The 20,319-nt window shown below is 45.4% G+C and overlaps 1 protein-coding gene across 1 annotated transcript in view; it reads right to left on the bottom strand.

Annotated features, from left to right (window-relative positions):
• Positions 1-20,319, bottom strand: part of NUAK1 (NUAK family kinase 1) — a 73,820-nt gene that overhangs the window by 8,681 nt on the left and 44,820 nt on the right. Inside the window, exons 3-4 of the mRNA XM_003783283.3 lie at positions 12,254-12,405; positions 9,713-9,778 (exon numbers count right to left, since the gene is read on the bottom strand). Of these exons, the coding sequence (XP_003783331.1) occupies positions 9,713-9,778; positions 12,254-12,405 (218 nt within the window). The remainder of the gene's footprint in view (positions 1-9,712; positions 9,779-12,253; positions 12,406-20,319) is intronic.

The raw sequence follows: 20,319 nt of genomic DNA, 5'->3' as shown, positions 1-20,319 counted from the left end.
GATCGAATGCCACAAGATGCTTATGTCGACTACTGGTAAGAGAGGAAATCAATGGCTACTGGTTCTGAAAACTCTCAGTTTTCTCATCTGTAAAATGGGGTAGAGGGCGGCACCCGTGGATCAATGGGTAGGGTGCCAGCCCCATATACCGAGGGTGGTGGGTTCAAACCCGGCTCCAGCTAAACTGCAACAACAAAGAAAAGTAGCTGGGCATTGTGGCAGGCGCCTATAGTCCAAGCTACTTGGGAGGCTGAGGCAAGAGAATCGCCTAAGCCCAGGAGTTGGAAGTTGCTGTGAGCTGTGTGATGCCATGCACTCTACCAAGGGCAATAAAGTGAGACTCTGTCTCTACAAAAAATAAATAAATAAATAAAATGGGGTAGAAAGAGCATCTGTACCTACAGTGTCATGGTGAAGATTACATGACATAAAGTATGCAAAATGCTTACAACAGCAGTGACACAGTTGGAACTCAGTAAATATTAACTTCCCACCTTTAAATCCAAAGAGTTAATTAACTTCATGCTATTTGAAACAGAGTTGATCCCAACACTAGGGACTCTCAGAGTAAAGAAAGAGAGAAGTTTTAGATGCCAAACAGTCAAGAGAACGAAATAACTTTGAATTACAAAATGAAAAATTTATTACTGTCTGTATTCTCTTTCAATCCTATGGATTAAGTCTAGGAAAGGTCTCAGTTGAGCACTGAGATGTCTCTGGCATCTCCGTTACTTATCAAAGAAGCATGACTCAGGTTCATAGCCTGTGGCAATAACCAACATCAAGCCAGAATTTAATAACTCTATTTAATTTCCATTGTATTTATCTTTTTTTTTTTTTTTTTTTTTTGAGACAGAGCCTCAAGCTGTCCCCCTGGGTAGAGTGCCGTGGCATTACAGCTCACAGCAACCTCCAACTCCTGGGCTCAAGCGAGTCTCCTGCCTCCGCTTCCCAAGTAGCTGGGACCACAGGCGCCCGCCACAACGCCCGGCTATTTTTTGGTTGCAGCCGTCATTGTTGTTTTGGCGGGTCCGGGCTGGGGATTCGAACCCACCACCTTAGGTGTACGTGGCTGGCGCCTTAGCCGGTTGAGCTATAGGCGCCGAGCCCATTGTATTTATCTTTGACCTTATCTTCTCTTCATGGTAAGTGATACTGGTTTGCCATTGAAGGTGTTGTTTAGGGCTTCCTTTTCAAATAGATATTACTTTTAAAAAGTGACTTGGACTAAATAAAAACATTAAGTAAAAGCCAGGATAATTGGGAATGGCAAAATCCATGAAAAGAATGAAGGAAAAACTGAAATTTGGGAAATAATTGATTTCAAACATAATAAAACAAAAATAACTGCAACCCAGAATTCATTTGATCTAAGAAAGCCCTAAGACAGTGGTTTGCAACCTTCCTAATGCTGCAGCCCTTTAATCCAGGCCCACAGGTTGAGAACCACTGCCCTAAGAGATACCAAGTCTGCTCCTTGCTCTAAAAGTGAAGCAGCTGAAGGTTCAAGGACATAGAAGCTTTGCTGAAGGTAACAAAAAAGAGCAACAAGTACAGTGCATACAGGAGTACAGTGGAATTTTCTGGGCTACACCATCTCTATGTAAGAACATCGGCTCTTTACAAAGGCTGACTCTCCAGCAAGGAGGCAACCAGGCTTTGCTTTTAAAGCAGTGCACCCAGAATATTTTACAGACACACAGGTAAGCTTTGGAGAAAGGTATCTAGTCGGCATTTTTGTCAATTGTTTTGATTATTCCCCTGTCTGGTACTAGTTCAGACCCACCATCTGTTCTCTGTCCCTGAACTGGTAGGGTAGACTGACTAGCAGTCAGTTAAACCTTGACTCTGATGGAACATATGACCAGGGTACAAGTCAAATCTGTAAAATGTAGAACTTAGATGATTTGGCACAATAATCAAGTAAATGAGGTGAAAGCTATGTTGATTGGCTTAATGTAACCAGGTTAGATTGTATACAAAAAATAAATCGGCACATTGTACCCCACATATGCATGAATGTATTCATGATCTATGTGTATTTGACTTAATAAAAATAAATAAATAAAAAACCTTGACTCCGAAAAGGAGTCTGGAAATTCAAGGCTCATGCCCTTAATCTTTGGAGTTTTTGTTGTTATCAAGCCTTTCCAGGAGTGTGTGCCCTGCTGAATGAAAATCAGAGTTGGAAAGATAAATGAGGAAATGATTCACATTTCAAAAGGTTAAACTTACTACAACACGGATGAGCTTGACGATGCTATGCTAAGTTTAATAAGCCAGACAATACGGTATGATTCCTGATCATGAGTTCCCTAGAGTAATAAGATTCGTGGGACACAAAATAGAATGGTGGCTGACAGCAGCTTATGGGAGGAGGAAAATGGTTATTGTTCAGTGGGTCCAGAGTTTCAGCAGGGGAAGATGAAAACATTCTGGAGACAGTAGTGATGGTTGCACCACAATGTGATATGTTTAACACCCCTATAAACCTAAGACTGGTAAGTTTTAGGTGACATATACGTTACCACCATAAAAAAAGGATTAATCTCAGATTACTGGTAATAATGAGCTCACCTAGTGAAAAATGAACTATCAGCTTGCTGATATTAACCATTAGGAAAGGATGCCGAGGACAGTGATGATAATCTGAGACAGTCTGACAGTCTCCTGCAATATCTACAAGGAAGTGTGGTGCACTCCAGAGATCAGAGCTTTTGTAGCCAGGAGAACCTGGGGCTAATCTTGGCCTTGTTAGGTGATTGGCGGGAACTGCCAAATCATTCAATCTCCTCATCTGCAAAATGGGACCTGGAATATAACCCACCTCCTACGGGTGCTGAGAGGAGTAAAAAAGATACCGCAAAGCTCCAGGAACACTCCTGGGGCCAACTTCTATGAATGACAGCCATTATGACAAGGTTTGGTTGACTTAACAACTATTTGCTTCCCAGGCAACTTTAGAACAGAAAGCACTAAGAGCATCTCAGAAGGTAAAGAGCCAGGAGATCTTATCACTCATTTATAAACTGGGCATGTTCAGCATGAGAGGATCCATCAATGACAGGAAAAGTAAGGGATTCAGGGTTCAAGTTCAAATCCTGACCTCACCTCTCACCAGCACCTGACCTGAGGCATTTGGGGTAATTCCTCCCCATGAACCAGTAGCACTAGCATCTCCTGGGAGCATCGCAGAAACAGAGACGCTCAGCTCCCACTCCCCTCCACTGCATCAGAGTCTGTGTGCTCACAAGAGCCCCAGGGGATTCACAGGGACATCAGCCATTGGGAGGTTGCATATCTTCATCTGCAAAATGGGTTGACGACAACAGTAAAACCTACCTGGAAGTGCTTGTAAGAAACCAAAAGAATGGGTACAGGGAAAGTGCTTACACCTTGCCTAGCACATCACAGACCTCCAACAAATGTCAGCCGTGAGTCCTCGAGGGTCTCAGAGACTCTGTTCCCTTTGCTGGAAAACGCAAGTGCAGTGGCACCAACCACATGGTCTTGTGAAACCACAGTCACATGACATAAGACAGGAATCGTAACAACAGTGGCAGCTGCACTGTGTGCCAGGCACTGTTCTGGGCACACTGCATACATTAATGTAGTAAATTCTCACAACTCCCCTACCAGGAAGGTTTCACTATTATCCCCATTTTGCAAATAAGGAAACTGAGGTAAAAAGGAGGCTAACATGGCTTGCCCGAGGTGTGAGAGAAGAGCTGTGTTGGCTGTAAAGCATTACACAAGGGTGTTCAACCTTTTCTTTCTCTGCTGTGCACTGGAAGAATAAGAGTTGTCTTGGGCCACACATTAAATACACAAACGCTAATGAAAGCTGATTAACAAAAAAAAGCTCATGCATAATTTTCATCATATCCAACCTCAGAAATATCCTCACAAAATCAGTATGCAGCCCATGGGTTGCAGGTTGGACACCCTGTAAAGGGAATTATTGCTCTCAGGTAGCTGACAGGGAAATGGGCTTTCTGCATAACTCTTGGGAAGACAGCAATTCCATGCACAAAGACACACTCCATAGCTCCTTTCCGGCCTTGCAGTTCATTACTATGGCTTTACCCATGACAGCCTCACTCCTGAGTCGTCAGGAAATGAAGGCAGGGAGGGGAACAATAAGCAAAAGTAAGTGGGGTCAACTTTCATCTTCAGAAGATCTACGCTCAGACAGAGAGAGAGAAGGGAAATTACCAACTGGGGCAGTGTGGGGAAGCTCTTCACCAAGGGCGCGTCCAAGAAGCCGCTCTCAGGCCTGCTGACGAGCAGAGGGTGCCAGCTCACGGCACACAGCTCTGGCATCCTTGAACAGCTGCTCTGGCTACTGCGACTGCGGCAGCCTGGCCATCAGCCACCGTCAGCACCTGAGTCCCTCTCAGGGAGGGCTGTCCGCAAGCCTGCCTGCAGACCAGGTAAAGCTGACTAAAGAGAAGGCCAGAACAGTGCCCTCCTGCAATGCTTTCACAGATTTAAGACCAAGCAGTAGAGGGTAGAATTTGTCAGGTGTCTGGTCTTAAAGCTAAAATTTTGTTGCCTAGTCCCATGGTTCATTAGCATGCAAGAGCCTCCTCATCTGTAAAAGGGGACTCATCAGGCCCACCCCAGTAGAAATATTCTGAGGATCAAATGACACAAAGCAATGGAAGGTGTGGCACAGAGCTCCAGCTTCTAGCAGGAGCTCGGAAAACATTACTTTCTTTTTGTAGACTCCATGCCCAGTTCCTGTGCTTACCATTCCTTCCCCTTGAAAGACCAGCATCATCTTCCTTTCCATCAAACTCCTACACATCCCTCAAAACCCAGTTCAATTAATGCTTCCTCCACAAATGCTTTCTGGTCCATCCAGCTGGACAGACCCACCACTTTCCGCTGAGCGTTTATATAACATACTATATAGGGCCATCTGGTCATGCTAAGGAATGAGGACCAGGGAATGCTTCCTGGAAGAAAAGGCATTCCAGCAGAGCTCCCCAGAAATCAGGCAAAAAAGAAAGGGAAGAGCATCCAGACAGAGACGACTGTATGTGTCAAGGGTGAGAATGCAAAGAAAATCTACTGGATGTGAGGAATTTAAGTTCTATACCAGGGACCTTTCCCAACCACCCTAGCTAAAAAAGCAATTCCACTTCCCATCCTCATCCTCATTAAATTATGTATTTATGGCTCGGTGCCTGTAGCTCAACGGGCTAAGGCGCCAGCCACGTACACCTAAGGTGGTGGGTTCGAATCCAGCCCAGACCCGCCAAACAACAATGACGGCTGCAACCAAAAAATAGCCGGGCGTTGTGGCGGGCGCCTGTGGTCCCAGCTACTTGGGAGGCTGAGGCAGGAGACTCGCTTGAGCCCAGGAGTTGGAGGTTGCTGTGAGCTGTAATGCCACGGCAATCTACCCAGGGGGACAGCTTGAGGCTCTGTCTCAAAAAAAAAAAAAATTATGTATTTCTTTTTTGCTCACATCCCCTACTGGAATTCTGAGCCCATGAGGGCAGGTGCCACATCAACCTCATTGACCTCTGTATCCTTCTCATGGCTCACTATTATGAGGCTTAGCACCAGCGAGATTCTCAGTTCCAAAAAGACAGGGATTTGGCCTTTCTATTAAATCCCCAACACAGGGCCAAGGACACAGTCGAAACTTAATAAATATTTTTGATTGAATAAACATTGCCCAAAGGAGATGTTCGATTCCTCAATAAATAAATGTAGAGGTGGAATACAGGAATATAGGACTGCGCGGGCAAACACACAAATAGACAAATGAACACATGAACTGATTAATGAATGCATGAACACAGAGTTCTCACATTCACATCATCAAAGCCCAGAGGCCCCTGACTCTCAGCTGCCCCTCTTGGTCTTGTTAAGCCTCAGAGGTTTCTCTCTCATCTTGGCCCTGGCCATTCAAAGCTGCTTTCCTTATCCACGGCAGCCACGTTTCCATTGTCACAGGGGGCAACAGGCCATTTCCCCTCTGCCCCTCTGGGAGCTCACCCTGGGCGCTCACCAGATTCCCAGCCCTCTTGGAGGAGGTCAGCTGACCCTGGTGCTTGGACCTCTTTTTATTGTAAGGCGTCTGTACAGGAGCCTCCGATGGGAATTGTCGGCCTTCCATCCTCCCAGCGAGTGGGATGTCAATCTGCCCCATGTTTCATTAATTGCAAATTAATGCTGCGCCGGGTGTCTATTTTAGTAGACATGCTTTCCACCGAGTATGGAATGCGACCCAAAGCGGCACATTGCTCTCATTCTTTCTGCCGACCGACTGTGTGAATATTTTTAGAAGCCACACCCTCTCGCAGGGGCCAGATAAATAATTTCCAAGGCCAGATGTGCTCTTTGCAAATCCACATCAGGCAAAGAAAGAGAAAGGAACTAGCTACATGGCTCTTACCAAACCTGCCATGACATGTGACAAGTTTAAACCAGTAGCGTTTTTATAGGCTTCTTGGGCCAAAGTCCTCCACCCTTTAAACACAGAAGATGGAGCCCCCCTGACAGGTACTAGAGGGGGCTGCAAGCGGCGACCTCGATGCCCCTCCCCTGATGGCTGGGAGCTCATCTGTGTCCGTGGTCCCCCAGGTCCAGACACGGATGGCCTGGGCTCTCTTGAACACGGAGGCCAGCTTGTGGCCATGTGTCTGCCCGCCTTTGTCAGCAAGTGCACTTTCTAAATATGTTTCAGCAAAACGCTGAGTCAGGAAGAGCGGAGCGCACGCAGCCAGAAGACAAATCAACACCAGCTGAAACACATTTTAAAAAACCTTGGAAGTGGGTGGAGATGATGAAAAGCGAATTTGCCTGGAAGTCAAACATGTGAGTTCTAATCCTGGCTCACCATTTCCTTATCCTAAATTCAAGCAGCTCTGAAGTCCCCACCGTGTGCCAAGCACTACGCTATATATACTCTGAGGACACAGAGACACAATGATACAGTCCGTCCTGATTCACTGGGTGACCTCAGGCACATCACCTAGGCTTTCTGTGTCACTATCATTAAAACGAGGGGTTGGAAAAGGACCCCCAACGTTCTTTCAAATTCTAGAATTCTCAGACCTGAATAGGATTCCTTAAACAAGCAGAAAAGGAAGTTTAAAGTTTTGATAATGGGAAGAAATGGTTTCTCTTTGGGATGAGCATGTGTGTTTTACCTTGGGAAATGCCAGGACTAGACATTCTTAAGGAAAAGACAAGGGGGAGATACGCCCAAACCTTCATTTTTATAATGTTCTACGTGGGTGTTATTTCTCCACATAACACACAGGGATCCTAGGTTGGAGGACTTGGTACAGGGGAGCCCTACTGCTTATGCAAATGAGCCATTCTTCTGGGCCTCATTGTCCCCCTGAACAATTGCTTTCAGAATTCTAACCATTCTTCTCCTGTTGGGGAATTCTATGACTTGGTAGGAAGCTATGTGTCTTATCACTTCTGGGACTGCATCATGGGACCAAGAGGTCACACTGTACCACAGAACCCAATCCCCAGGGGAGAGGCTCACATTCCAGGCCTTGTGAAGACTACATTTAATTTTGAGTGCTCTGGGGCAGGTGTCAGGAAGAATCTAGAAAGAAAGCCATAAAGGTCGATGACGTAAATGCTTAGAATGTTGCTCTCAAGCCAGGCCCCAGTTTTCTAGCCATGGCCTGTCTTCCACTCCCCAGGACCCAGGTACCTTCAGAGCAGCTGATTTCTAACTCTATTCCCTCACCAATGGCCAGACATTTAGGGAGGCCCCCGTTATAAACCATAGTCAAACGCTAATTGCTTTGACTACAGAATTATTTAAAATCCTCACGTAATGTTTTATTGATTCCCCAGAACTGGGCACAAGGCACTGCACACACTACTCCAAAGATACTCATTAAACAAAAACAAACAAAGAACAAATAAACAATAAGTTCCTCAGAGACAGGAACTAGTATCCCTCCTTGACAGATGAGGAAACTGAGGCTTAAACTGGCAAGTAATTTGCCCCCAATCCTGCAGTTGCTAAGGGGCAAGGTTGCGTTTTAAACCCAGGATACCCAGCTCCAAAGCCACTGCTCTTAACCTTGACTCACCTGCAAACAGGTGCCTTGCAGTTTATAAAACTAAACACAGAATGCCCCTCCTTTAGCCTCCACAGCAAGCCTAGAGGTATCACTGTTGCCCAAGTTTCTAACAGAGGAAACAGGGTTGAGTGGCTTTCTCAATGTCACACAGCTGGTAAACCACACAGTCCAAAATTTCCTAATCCTATAGCCAGTGCTGCTTCTAATACGATCTAGCCACTTTGCCAAAAATGGATAGACCCTGAGATTCCACTTCAGAGTAATGATGTTTTAAAAGCCATTGTATAGCCTACAGTGCCAGTGGAGAATTGCTATGAACAAACTGTTTCTTCCTTACTCTATGCACTACACAAAAATATGTGACTAAGGTCAACCATTCTGCAAGAGGGCACTGGGACATGGCTTCCAGGGGCTTCTCCAAGGACGACAGTGACTAATGGTTGCCATCATGATCTGCAAACAGACTCCAAACACCAAAGCAACTCCATCCTCAGCAAGGAAATAAGTCTCCCCATCATGCAACCCTCCAATGACACCACCACCAACAACAAAAAGTCATTCCCATGCTTTGTCTGGGGACAAGGGATAAGCCACTAACGTCACCAGTGGCCAATCAGGGGGCTCCTGCTGGGACCGGGAGTGCTAAGGCCATTTCATAATGAAACCCATGCTGCGAGCTCCATTTATTTTGAAACTGTATTTGCTTATTTTGCAGACGTGATCAAAGAGACATTTGAAGGGCTCCCTGGGAGGCACTTGAACCCTGCCGGCCAGGAGAGCTTTCTCCAGCTCCAGCAGCAGCCAGCAATAACACTCCCTGTGCAAGTCAACCCTAGCACTGCGTGTTCCCAGCAGCAAACTCCATCCCCACTTGGGTCAGTTTCCCAGGTTCAGGGATGGCTTGGGATGGGGGGAAGGTTGAGAGGGAGAAGCAGAAGATATGGAGGGGAGAGTGACAAAAAAGTGGCCCGGGGAAGAGTTCCAACTCTAAAATAATTTGGAGGCTTGCCAACAAAATCAAGCATAGTGACTAGAACCTGGGACTTGTCAAGCAGACAGACACGGCTTGGCATCCCTCCTCAACTACTTAGCCACTACTGCACTACCTTGGGCAAGTCACATCATTTTCAGTGCCTCAGTTTCCCTATTTGTGAAATGATGTAACTAACAGTACCTATCTCATAGGGTTGTCCTAAAGATTGAATTAAAGCAATGTAAGGCAAACGTCAATATGATATAAAATACATATGAAATATGTTGGTGGTTCGTAAGTACACAGGACCGTCCAGAAAGTACCCAGCTACTGTCAATACTGGTTGTCATAGTACATGGCTGGATACTTTCCAGATAGCCATCATATCTTTACAGTGATGATGTCAGACTATGAGCTTCCTGAGGGCAGGGATTGTATCTTAATCTCTTTTTAACACAGCACGTAGAACACTGTCTGGCAGGTGGCATGAGGCCAGTAAATGCTTGTCAGATGTAATTGTCTGAATGGTGAGCTCAAGCAGGAAGACTTTCCCGACCTGCCTGCTGAGGAAGGAAATGTTTCCAGGCTGCAGCTTGGAGTGGGTTAAACTCTGCCTGGCTGCAGTGCCCTGGCCCCTGCCTATCAATCAACAAAGCAAGAGCTTTACCTTAATATTACAGCTGTCATCGAGCAGTATATTTTCCAGCTTCAAGTCCCGGTGGACCACACCGTTCTGAAATGAGAAGACCAGGAGAGAAGTGAATGGGAGCGAGAAAGAGGTAGGAGGAGGGTCAGCAAAGGGAAACGTCTGACGGATTAAAGAAATGCACCCGCCCGGTGGTCTTCCCCTCCATCCTTCAGCCTGCTCTCTCGTCTCGAGGCTCCCCCCGCCAGCCACCGACCAGTGACAGGAGAGCATTAGTCACTTGCTGTGTGGTTAAAGGAAAAATGACTGGAATCCGTTCTCCCCCAGAGCCTGTAAAACAGCAGGGGGATTCTGTGTCGGAATGTGATTCCACTGTGTGAAAGCAATATCGTCCCAGGCAGCAGCCAACAATGTCTGTCTGGGACAGGATTCCCAGGGAAGAGGCAAATTGCTCTGCTGGGGTCTCACAGGGCGGGGCCTGGACCTTGTTTGTCTGTCTGTCTGCCTGCCTGTCTGCTTCACCGAGAAGCTTACTGGAAAGGAATCTGGCCTAATCTATTCTGACCCACGAGACTAATCCAGACCTGTCCTGAGGGTGACAGGGTATGTCCTAAGTAGCCAGGAGAGAAGATTCTGAAAGTTCTGCCAGATACAGCATGAGAGCAGAGACCAACAAGACCCAAGCTACTGGGCTGACCAAAGCAGGTGGCTGCCATGCTGTCTGACCTTCCCATGCAGGCAGATTCCAGCAAGACTAGAGGTCAACTTCAGGGACAAACATCCCACTAGCTCAAAGGTGGAAAGGACTCACTAACCAACAGGCTGTTGGTCTACGCAGAATTGAGTGGCCTGCTCAATTCTGGTTTTAGACCCAGTTATCCTTTTAGGAGCTGGTGGGCATGGGAAGAGCAGTGGGACCATTTGTGGCCCAGTGGACATGGCAGGGGGTACAGGATGATTCTGAACACCATTAGCATCAAGGACATTTGCAAGGGAAGCTGCTCATTTGACCAGACCAACTGGCAGGTTGACAGCTGGCGCTTTCTTGCTTATTTCTCTTTCCATCTGACCATTTTCAGTATCTCCAAAAGCACTGACTGGACAGAGAGATGAAAACATGTATGTCTACGGATTTTTGTCTAATCCACACCTTCGAGGGAGGGTACTTTGAATTCAGAAATGCACAAAATCACGTCTCTTGGAGGAAAGATATAGAGTAAATACAAGGGACCTGGTGTTGTTTTAAACATCAAGAGTAGTTTGGTTTATATTGGGAATGTGGTGGTGTTCACATCCTTCAAAGAATAAAAATACTGTCTCTGTAGTGCTTTATAATGATATCTGATGATGAAATACAAAATACTGTACAATTTGCATCAAGAGTACTGTTTGACTCAGCAAAGATAGGTCAAATGATGTTCACATGGGTTAAAGGTTTTGGATTTGAATAACTGTCTTCTAATTACTTACAGAGCTGCTCTGCATTAAACAGAATGTTTAATAAACCAGAAGGCCCCATATCCCAATCATTTGTATGAAGAAGATGACTCTATTTTGGATGCCATCTTGGATTCAAGTCATATCGTCCTTAAATTAAATGATTGTTCCAAATACGAGAATTCTGGGGAAAGTCTGAATGAGATGAAATTCATGGCCATGGTGATGAATAACAATAATGGCTGAAACATGGCTTGAAATTGTCTGTGTACCTCATTTCCTTCCCTAAAAGCCAAGGTCAGCTACACTTCGTCTGTATTATGAGAATATCCCACTGAAGTGTGCTGCGGTGAAATGTACGGATAGGTGAGGAACCTACATAAGGAAAGGTACCAACAACACAGAAAGGTTCAACATCTTCCACCCGGTAGGTCCACTTCCGGAATCTCTCGGGTAAATTATTCAAATGAGAGGAAGATATTCACATTAAATAAATATGTCGATTGCTATCTGTAATAACCAGAAATGAGAAACAGCCTAAATGTCCAAGAATCAATAATTAAAGAGAATTTTAGTAACATATAAAATGTGTGGATTAAAATATTGATGAAAAAAGCAAGACACATACTGTGTTAAAAAAAAAAAAAAAAAAAAGCAGTGTGGTACCTCAGATTGAATCCTGGAACAGGAAAAGGTCATTAGTGGAAAAACTGGTAGAATTCAAGTAAAATCTGAACTTTTGTTCAAATTAATATATGAATGAATATTAGTATCTAGGTTTTGACAAATGTACCACATTCCCGTAAGATGTTAATATTTGGGTAAACTGAGTGAAGTCTACATGGGAACTCTCTTGCACTATCTTTAAAAATTTCCTGCAAATGTAAAATTATTCAAAATAAAAGTTTCAGTAAAAAATAGGAGGAAGAGGAGGAAGATGATGAAAAGGAAACAAGCAAAAATCTTGACAGTGGGTTGTCCCTGGATTCTGGAATTGCACGTGATGGTGATTTCGTAATTTATAAATTATCTATATATGCTACAATGAACAGGTATCCCTTTAATAATATGGAAAGAATCGTGTGGTCCTGTGAAAACCACCTATGGCCGAAGCTGCCACGGTACCTTGTGACAATAATGCACAGCGGAGACGATCTGCCGGAAGAAGTGCCTGGTCTCCCGCTCGCTGAGGCGTCTCCGCTCGCTGATGTAATCGTACAGCTCCCCTTTGCTTGCATACTCCATGATGATCACAATCTTATCTTTGTTCTCGAATACTGCAGGGGCAACAGCAATAAACCAACACCCTGTTTATTCAACAAGCTCGCCTGTGACCACACCAGAGAGAACAACGGCGATGTCGCCGAGCAGAGAGCAATCTGCCAGCAAACGATGAACCGGTCAGTTCACACCATCGGCCCACTCGACATCATGAGGGGTTGGGCGAGTCATCCACCCAGGTGGACGATGGCATCATCACTATTACTCCTGGTCATGCCTTTGTTATATTAAGGGAGATGCGGTTCTCTTTCTTCAGGACCCCAAACCCTTTATGGAGGTCCTTTGTGATAAGCCCCTCCCACCAAAACAAGCCCTTCCTATCTCCTGTAGACAGGATAATGGGTCACCACAAACACAGCTACCATTTGGTAACCATTCAGTGTAGACCAGGCACCCAGTCTGAATAGGGCTATTCTGTCTCCAACATGGGTGCCCGGTCTTGCCATCTCCTCACAACATTCCTGACTTCCCATCTCACTCAGAGTAAAACCCCAACTTCCTAATGTGGCCCCCACCAAGTCCCACATGATCCCGAGGGTGTCTCTTCCGCCCAGTACACACACATTACATACATGTATTTATTCTGCCTGCCCCATTTGGATGTAAATGAGAGTTGGTCTATTTTGCTCACTGTTGTATCTTCAGCACCCAGAACAGTATTCAGCATATAGTAGATGCTTGATTAATATTTATCAAATGAGTAAACTCAAACTTCATAAATGCATTTTTGAACACTGAACAGCAAATAATTACAGAGCACTTACGATGTACCAGGCTTGTGTAAGGTTTTGAGTACCTGATGCATCCTAATAATTTAAACCTTATAACAGGCTAGCAGGGAAATATCTGTAATCTTACCATATGAACAATGAGGAAACTGAAACCTTGGGGGCGGGGGGTTAAGAATCTCACACAGCCTGCAATCAGGGGGTTGGCTCCAAAGACCAAGTGCAGAAGCAGTAGACACAACGGACTCCAAAAGAGCTGCCAGGATCGGGTCTGCTCTGGCTCTTGGTGAGCACAGGAAACTGCATTGCCACAGGCTGGTGTCTGCCAGGCCCACTGCTGCAATCTCCCCAAGTGGGTTCCCTGCCCCAGCCTTGGCTCCTTCTCACCCAACCTTCATTCCACCAAGGAAATCATCTTCCAAAATGTGCTTCTCCCTCTCCAATTCTGATGCTCTCTAACAGTGATGTTCAAATTCAAGGTTCCAGGCAGATGGCCAGGGGCCAACGCATGGGGTGTTGGGGAGAAGAGGCCACCAAGAACAGGCTCTTGGTGCTCGGCACCTCCTCCTCAGCCAAAGCCACTTCAGTGTCACCTGTCTCATACAGTGGGCTTTCACATAAGACGTCCTTTGAGCAAAGACAAAATAAATGATTATAGTTTTGAAATCCATCACTCCCAAGGGATAGGGTAAAAACCTTTGTAGCGTACCTAACACCCCCGCTGAAGAACCCCTGCCTACCTCCATCCCACCAGCTTCAACTCTTTCCATTGGGCCTCCTGCGCCCAGCAATACAGACCTGTTTGCTGCTGCTGGGGATCTCACACACACATAGACTGCTCTTTCCCCCTCCACGGCTTCCCTCTGCCTTTACTCCTACCTGTTTTACCTGCCAGGGAAACTCTAACCCAAGAGTTCAGATGCCTCAGATGTGGCTTCCCCTCTGTCTCCCTTCTGCCTCTGACTGCACTAGACAGACAGCCCTTACCTCTTAGCACTTGCAAATTGTGTAGATTTATTTGCTGGTTTGAGTATCCATTTCCCCCGCCTAGACTGTGAGCCTGAACCAAGAAAGCTCCTGAATAGCTCCTAAATGGGATTCCTGGATCAGCCTTGGACTGGCTGTGTGACTCTGGGGAACTTGCCCTCTCTGTGCCTCAGTTTAGTCAACTGTAAAATGTGAATAAGATGAGTAAGTACTTCTTAGAACCGTGGGGAGGATGGAGTGATATCTGGTATGTTAAATGCTTGCCACAGGTCTGCCCTCACAGCCAGCACTCAATAATGATAGCAATTATTGTTGGTATCGATATTGTTGGGTCCTCAGGGCCTGGGTGCTGAGACAGACACCCACACACCCCAGGCCTAGGTGTCCCTTCCTCCCATACCTTGTCACTGGCCGCCAGAGGCTCAGGCCGCTCCAGTTCCTCTATGGCTCCTCTGAGTCCAGCCAAACCCCTCTGATAAAATAAAGAGGGGAGGAGGAGAGAACAGCCAGATAAAATTGGCTGCTCCGGCGTCTCCTGGCCTCGGTGTACCCTGCAGCTTTGGCTCCTGCCAGGGGTTTCAGCCTGTTGTGCACTTTTCATCAACAATAAACTTTGGCAACTGGGAAGGCTGCCTTGGAGGCATGGTTCAGACTCCAAAAACGATAGAGCAATATGCCCTGGAGAGGGCAGAGGATTTTCTAATTTTAAAAAGGAGCAAAGTGGAAAGGAGGAACATATGTTGGCAGGTAAATAAACAAGGAGTTTCAAACCCCAAAAGTCTGGTCTGTCCTTAAAGGAGCCAAAGCTGCTGGCCCTTCAGGGACTACGGGGAAGGCTGAGTCACCTGCCGGATTCACACAAACTTCTTTCAGGGGCTGGATTCTCCCAACTGGTTAAGTGGGTACCAAGGAGATGTCAAAACATGTCGGTTCAATACAGTCCAATATATCAGATATTTTACTAAGCATCTTCCATCAATACATCTTGCTGGCCCTGCCTCTAAAACATATCCCGAGTGTCCCATCCCAGGCCAGTCCCTGCCCCATCCTCGTGGGCTGCCAGCCTCTGCCCCTCTGCTGAAGCCTATGAGAAATAGCTCCAAATGCACATTCCAAGGAACACCAGTCCTGTAAGACATCCTGGGGATAAAAACGAGTCTATAGCCAAACACAGGTGGAATGTTAAACTTGATTGCCCTTGAAGAGCCTGGTTATTTGGCCATTTCAATATTCCTACTGGCATCCAGAGAGAATAAATCAGGATAATCAAGAACCAGTTTGGGAAACACTGGATGCATGAGATGATGATAAAACTGGCCAGGCCTGCCCACCCTTCTGATCCCCACCGTGGAAGCACCTCAAGTTCATAGTCAAAGCCCTAATTGTAAGCTTAAATTAGCTAAGAGGAAGCAAGGTTGCTAGACTTGGAGCATCAGTGCTTCATCGTGGAGGTGGAGTTCAGCCCTTTCTTAATTAACAGCAACATTTGGTGCAGACCTACTATGCGCAGGCACCATGTTTATTTGCATTTTTGCATGAATTATACCACATCAGTGTGGTCCTATGACAGCCTCGTTTTACAGATGAGAACATCGGAGTACCACAAGGTGACTAATAATCACCATGGCTACAGAGAGCAAGTGATGGAGCCAGGACTGGGCCAGGAATTCTGCACACCTAAGCTTTTAGCGTCTACATTACTGCTCATATGCTTTAATCCCTCTGAACCTCACTCTCCTCCTCAGTCCAGTGAAGTTAATAATTTCCGCATATGGTTATGAGTGAACTCAGTGAGCCTACCGACCCTCAGCATGGAGCCTCTGCGGTGCTCAATAAATGAAAGCTATTCTCACAATTACTCCATCTGTGTCTTAGGCAGTGCTGGCAAAACAAAGCCCTAAGACTTTCTCTCCCCATTGGCATTGCTCTTTAAAACATGTTGTGGCTGCAGCAGAAGCACAGGATTGTCTAGCAGGAAAAGGCCTCAGAGATCATCTATTATTTTTCCAGAATAGCTCAGGATTCATAATTTATAAGAGCAAGGCTTCAGAAATTCAGACTGAAGAATGACCAACTTCCACCCCTCAACCCAAGGCTTCTTGCCCATGGTTAAGGTCACTACCAGTGAGGTGACAGGAATACTCTTGGCCATTCTTCTAGCAAAAAGAGCTGCTTCCCTTGGGCACTTTTACAACTGGTTATTTATACGCCCAGAAATCTTGTCTGTGTTTATGTGATTAGTCACTAAGCAAAAGCTTATTTTCCACCAGTTGGGAAGGGTTTCCTTTCTGAAAAATGAAAGCCTGTGTCTCTTGGCCAGTTTTACCCAGAAGCCCAGTGGCTCCAGAGTGGTAAGGAAAACTATGGCCCTTGACATGCCAGGCCTACCAGGAAAATCAAAGCCCTGAATAGAAACTTAGCTCAGCTTGGGTCAGGCCCTCAGCATGGGGCCATGTCCCTGTGGCACAGAGCCTGGTTTTTAGTGCAGCGAGAGAGTTTTATAAAGCGTCTACTAATGCAGATGGCACTGGGGATGCTGAAAGAAGACTTTACTCAGCTTAGAGTGCAGAGAAAGGCAGGCCAGGGAGAAGTACGGCACAAGGAAGGGGACATGGGCAGAAATAGAAGTACTGCAAGCAGAAAGAACCACCAGCAGCTGGCAGGGCCAGAGAACAGGAGAAGAGAAAGAAGAGGACTAGGAATAACACACCCAACCCTGGAACACCCACAGGATCTCCAGAGGGGTCAGACAGGTGACCAAGCCATTGCCAAGAACAATTCAGAAGGTAAGAACAAACAACATGGTAGCATCCAGGGTCCTGCACCTGTGAAATCGTTCAGGGCGCATGTCTTCCCAGGAGACTTCCCACAAAGTGACCTCTCCTTCCCTAGAAGGCTGATAATAACAATAGTTAACATTTTTTTGGTTGAGGGGTGGACAGAGTTTTACTGTGTTGCCCTGGGTAGAATGCCATGGCATTGTAGCTCACAGCAACTTCAAACTCTTGGGCTCACACCATGGAATATTATGCAGCCATAAAGAAAGATAGAGACTTTACCTCCTTCATGTTTACATGGATGGAGCTGGAAAATGTTCTTCTTAGCAAAGTATCTCAAGATTGGAAGAAAAAGTATCCAATGTACACAGCCCTATTGTGAAACTAATTCTATAGCTTTCGTATGAAAGCTATGACTTAATTATAGCCTAAGAATTTGGGGAGGGGAGAGGGAGGAGGAAGAGAGGGGTGTGGATGGGTGGAGGGAGGGTGATTGGAGAGATCACCTCTATGGTTTATCTTACAAGGGTACAAGTGAATCTTTCTAAAAGTAGAATATAGATGTCTTGACATAACAACTAAGAAAATGACATGAAGGCTATGTTAACCAGTTTGATGAAAATATCTCAAATTGTGTATCAAAATACCACACTGTACCCCATGATTACTTTGTTAAACACAGCTATGATTTAATAAAAATAAATAAATAAATAAACTCTTGGGCTCAAGTGATCCTCTTGCCTCAGTCTCCCAAGTAGCTAGGACTACAGGTGACTGCCACAAAGCCCGGCTAGTTTTTAGAGCTAGATAGGCTCTCGCTCAAGGTGAGGTTGGTCTCAAACTCTTGAGCTCCAGAGATCCTCCCGCCTCGGCCTCCCACTGTGCTAGGATTACAGGTCTGAGCCACCATGCCCAGCCAAGAGTTAACATTTATTGAACAATTATTACATGCCATGGATTAAAACATTCAGTTCTCCCAACAATCCCATGGTTGTGATAGGTATCAATATCAGCCCTACTTTATAAATAGAAAACCAGTATTCACATCAAGAAATAGCACTGCTAGGCCCCCTGCCAGCAGCCCCCCTCCCCATGTCCTTATGTCCTCTATCTGTCATTAACCATCTCCCCAAGGAGCTAGAGAAGCCAATATCATGAGCATGATAAATATAAGCCAAAATCACAGATGAACTGTGCCAATTTTGAAACTTTTAAAAAATGGAATAGTGCAGTATACATTCTTTTATGTCTGGTTTCATTAACTCAACATAATGTTTATGAGAATAAAAATCTCTGTTGCTCAATGTACTTGAAGACTGCTGGTTCACATTGCTCTAGAGTACTCCATGATGTGAACGGATCGTTTTTATTTATCCATTCTGTGATTGATGGACGTTCGGGTCGTTTCCAGTTGAGGATCATTACCAACAGCATTGCCGTGAGCATTCTTGTGTATATCCTTTGATACATGTCTACATGGATTTCTGTTGGGTCAATATCCAGTAAGATTTGAAAGCAAAGGTATGTGACGCCAAAGCACACGTTCTTGCCACGAGACTCTCCACCACCTTCCTCCATCATGGGTTTACTCTCTTGGCATTATTATACTCAATGCAGGTTCTCCTTCCTTAGATGGCGCCAACCTCACTAACTTTTTTGGAAATGCTTTATTATCAGGCTATCTGAAGCATTCATCTGAGCATTTTTTCTTTGGGTTACAGGGAATACAAAAACAGTAGAAAGCATAGTCTTTGTCTTCCAAGAGCTGGTTTCTAGTTGGAAATGACTAGTACTTTTAAAATAATTCAAGAGCTACCCTGTATGGTACAGACTTTAAGTACTTAGATGATCAGAGAGAAAGATCAGTGAGGTGAGCCTGGGAAGATTCCTAGAGAAAGCAGGCAGGGAACTGAACCTTCAAAAATGACTTGGGACTTGCTTTTGAGATGGTCTTGCCATTGTTTTGACAATACCCGAATACTACATACCTCCTCTACTTCCACAGAAGGGCCTTCCTTCTTCCCAGACACCAACTTGAATTATTTTTCTTGTTGTCTGTTTGTTTTCCATTTCAAGGGAGTGTGGGGACTGGTTGCTATAGCAACAGCTGCTTCTCCAAATTAATCCTGAATTTCATCAGATGCTCCGTTTGACAGTCCAGTTCTGCCTTCTGATTATCTGGCTTTCACAACCACGCTAATTGCCCAGCTCCTAATGATTCCCTCCTGTTGCCCTCGAGGTTCATAACACAACTTGTATAACTTGAGAAAATGTGTATTATAAAAACAATGCTCTGGCCAGGGAGGAATGCTGATGAGTGAGGAGAACTCGGCTTTATTTTAACCATCCACTGGCCATGCCAGAGCCCAATACAGGCCGCTTGGGAAGGAAGCGGCCCTGGGGCGGGAGGAGGGGGAATCAATGTACAGGATGCTCTGTGAAGAGCTGGTTACTAAAAATGCAGACTGTCTTTCTGGTTTACATATAACTTCGGAGGGAGGGAGAAGATTAGTTTGTTGGGTTTAAGTAAAAGGCCAAGGGCCTAGGAGGGGACCCATCAGAATTCTCTTCATGCCTTTGCCTTCCATCAGCTACGTCTCCTAAAGGCATTTCAAGATAGGGCCATTTCTTCCATGGCACATGCAGGCTCATTTTTTATTACTTTCTCCAAATTTCAGGCAGAAGTGTCTTTCCACGCCTAAGCCGCGCTCTTTTATTAAAGATCTGTAGGGTCCTCACAGAACGTAGCTTGTTTTTCATTTCAGAAATGGAGTGATCTTTCCTTGGAGAGCACTGTCTGCAAACTCATCAGGTCCTTAGGTCAATACAAGATTCAGTCTTCAAAAGTTTCCATCCACCAGAGGGGAGGAAGAAGGGGGATGGTGGGTCACAGGTGTGTGGCACACCTTACAGGGGTGGGACATAATTCTAAGAGGGACTTTATCTAACAAATGCAATCAGTGTAACTTAATCCCAAACAATAAAAAAAATAAAATAAAATAAAAGTTTCCTCCCCAGATCTAAATTTTAAACACCTCAAGGGCTCATGATGTCACTCAAGGGTCCTCTGATCCCTAGTGTTTCAAAACCCAGGGCAATAAGGGTAAGAAAATTAAATTAGACTGGCAGCTCCCTAATGTCAATGAACTGGTCAGAACTAAGTCAGCTGGTTTCCTGGTTTGGACAACAGAAGGCTTTTTAGTTCCCTCATTGTCTTCTCTGGAACCAAAACTCATTCTGGATGTTGGCTGGCGTGTTCAAGGAGCCAACCGGACCACCTGTAGCAGCCCATATAGCCTATGGCTAAGAGGAGTGAGAGTTACAAGAAATACCTGTAATGGAACACCTTGGTGAAAAGGGCATGGAGAGAGATTTGGTTCTAACAAGCATGAGTGAGCTCACGAGATGAGAACATTGG

The sequence above is a fragment of the Otolemur garnettii genome, unplaced genomic scaffold, assembly GCF_000181295.1.
Source record: "Otolemur garnettii isolate 467f Iridium unplaced genomic scaffold, OtoGar3 scaffold00007, whole genome shotgun sequence".
Classification (NCBI taxonomy): Eukaryota; Metazoa; Chordata; class Mammalia; order Primates; family Galagidae; genus Otolemur; species Otolemur garnettii.
This window is presented reverse-complemented; position numbering and strand designations above follow the sequence as displayed.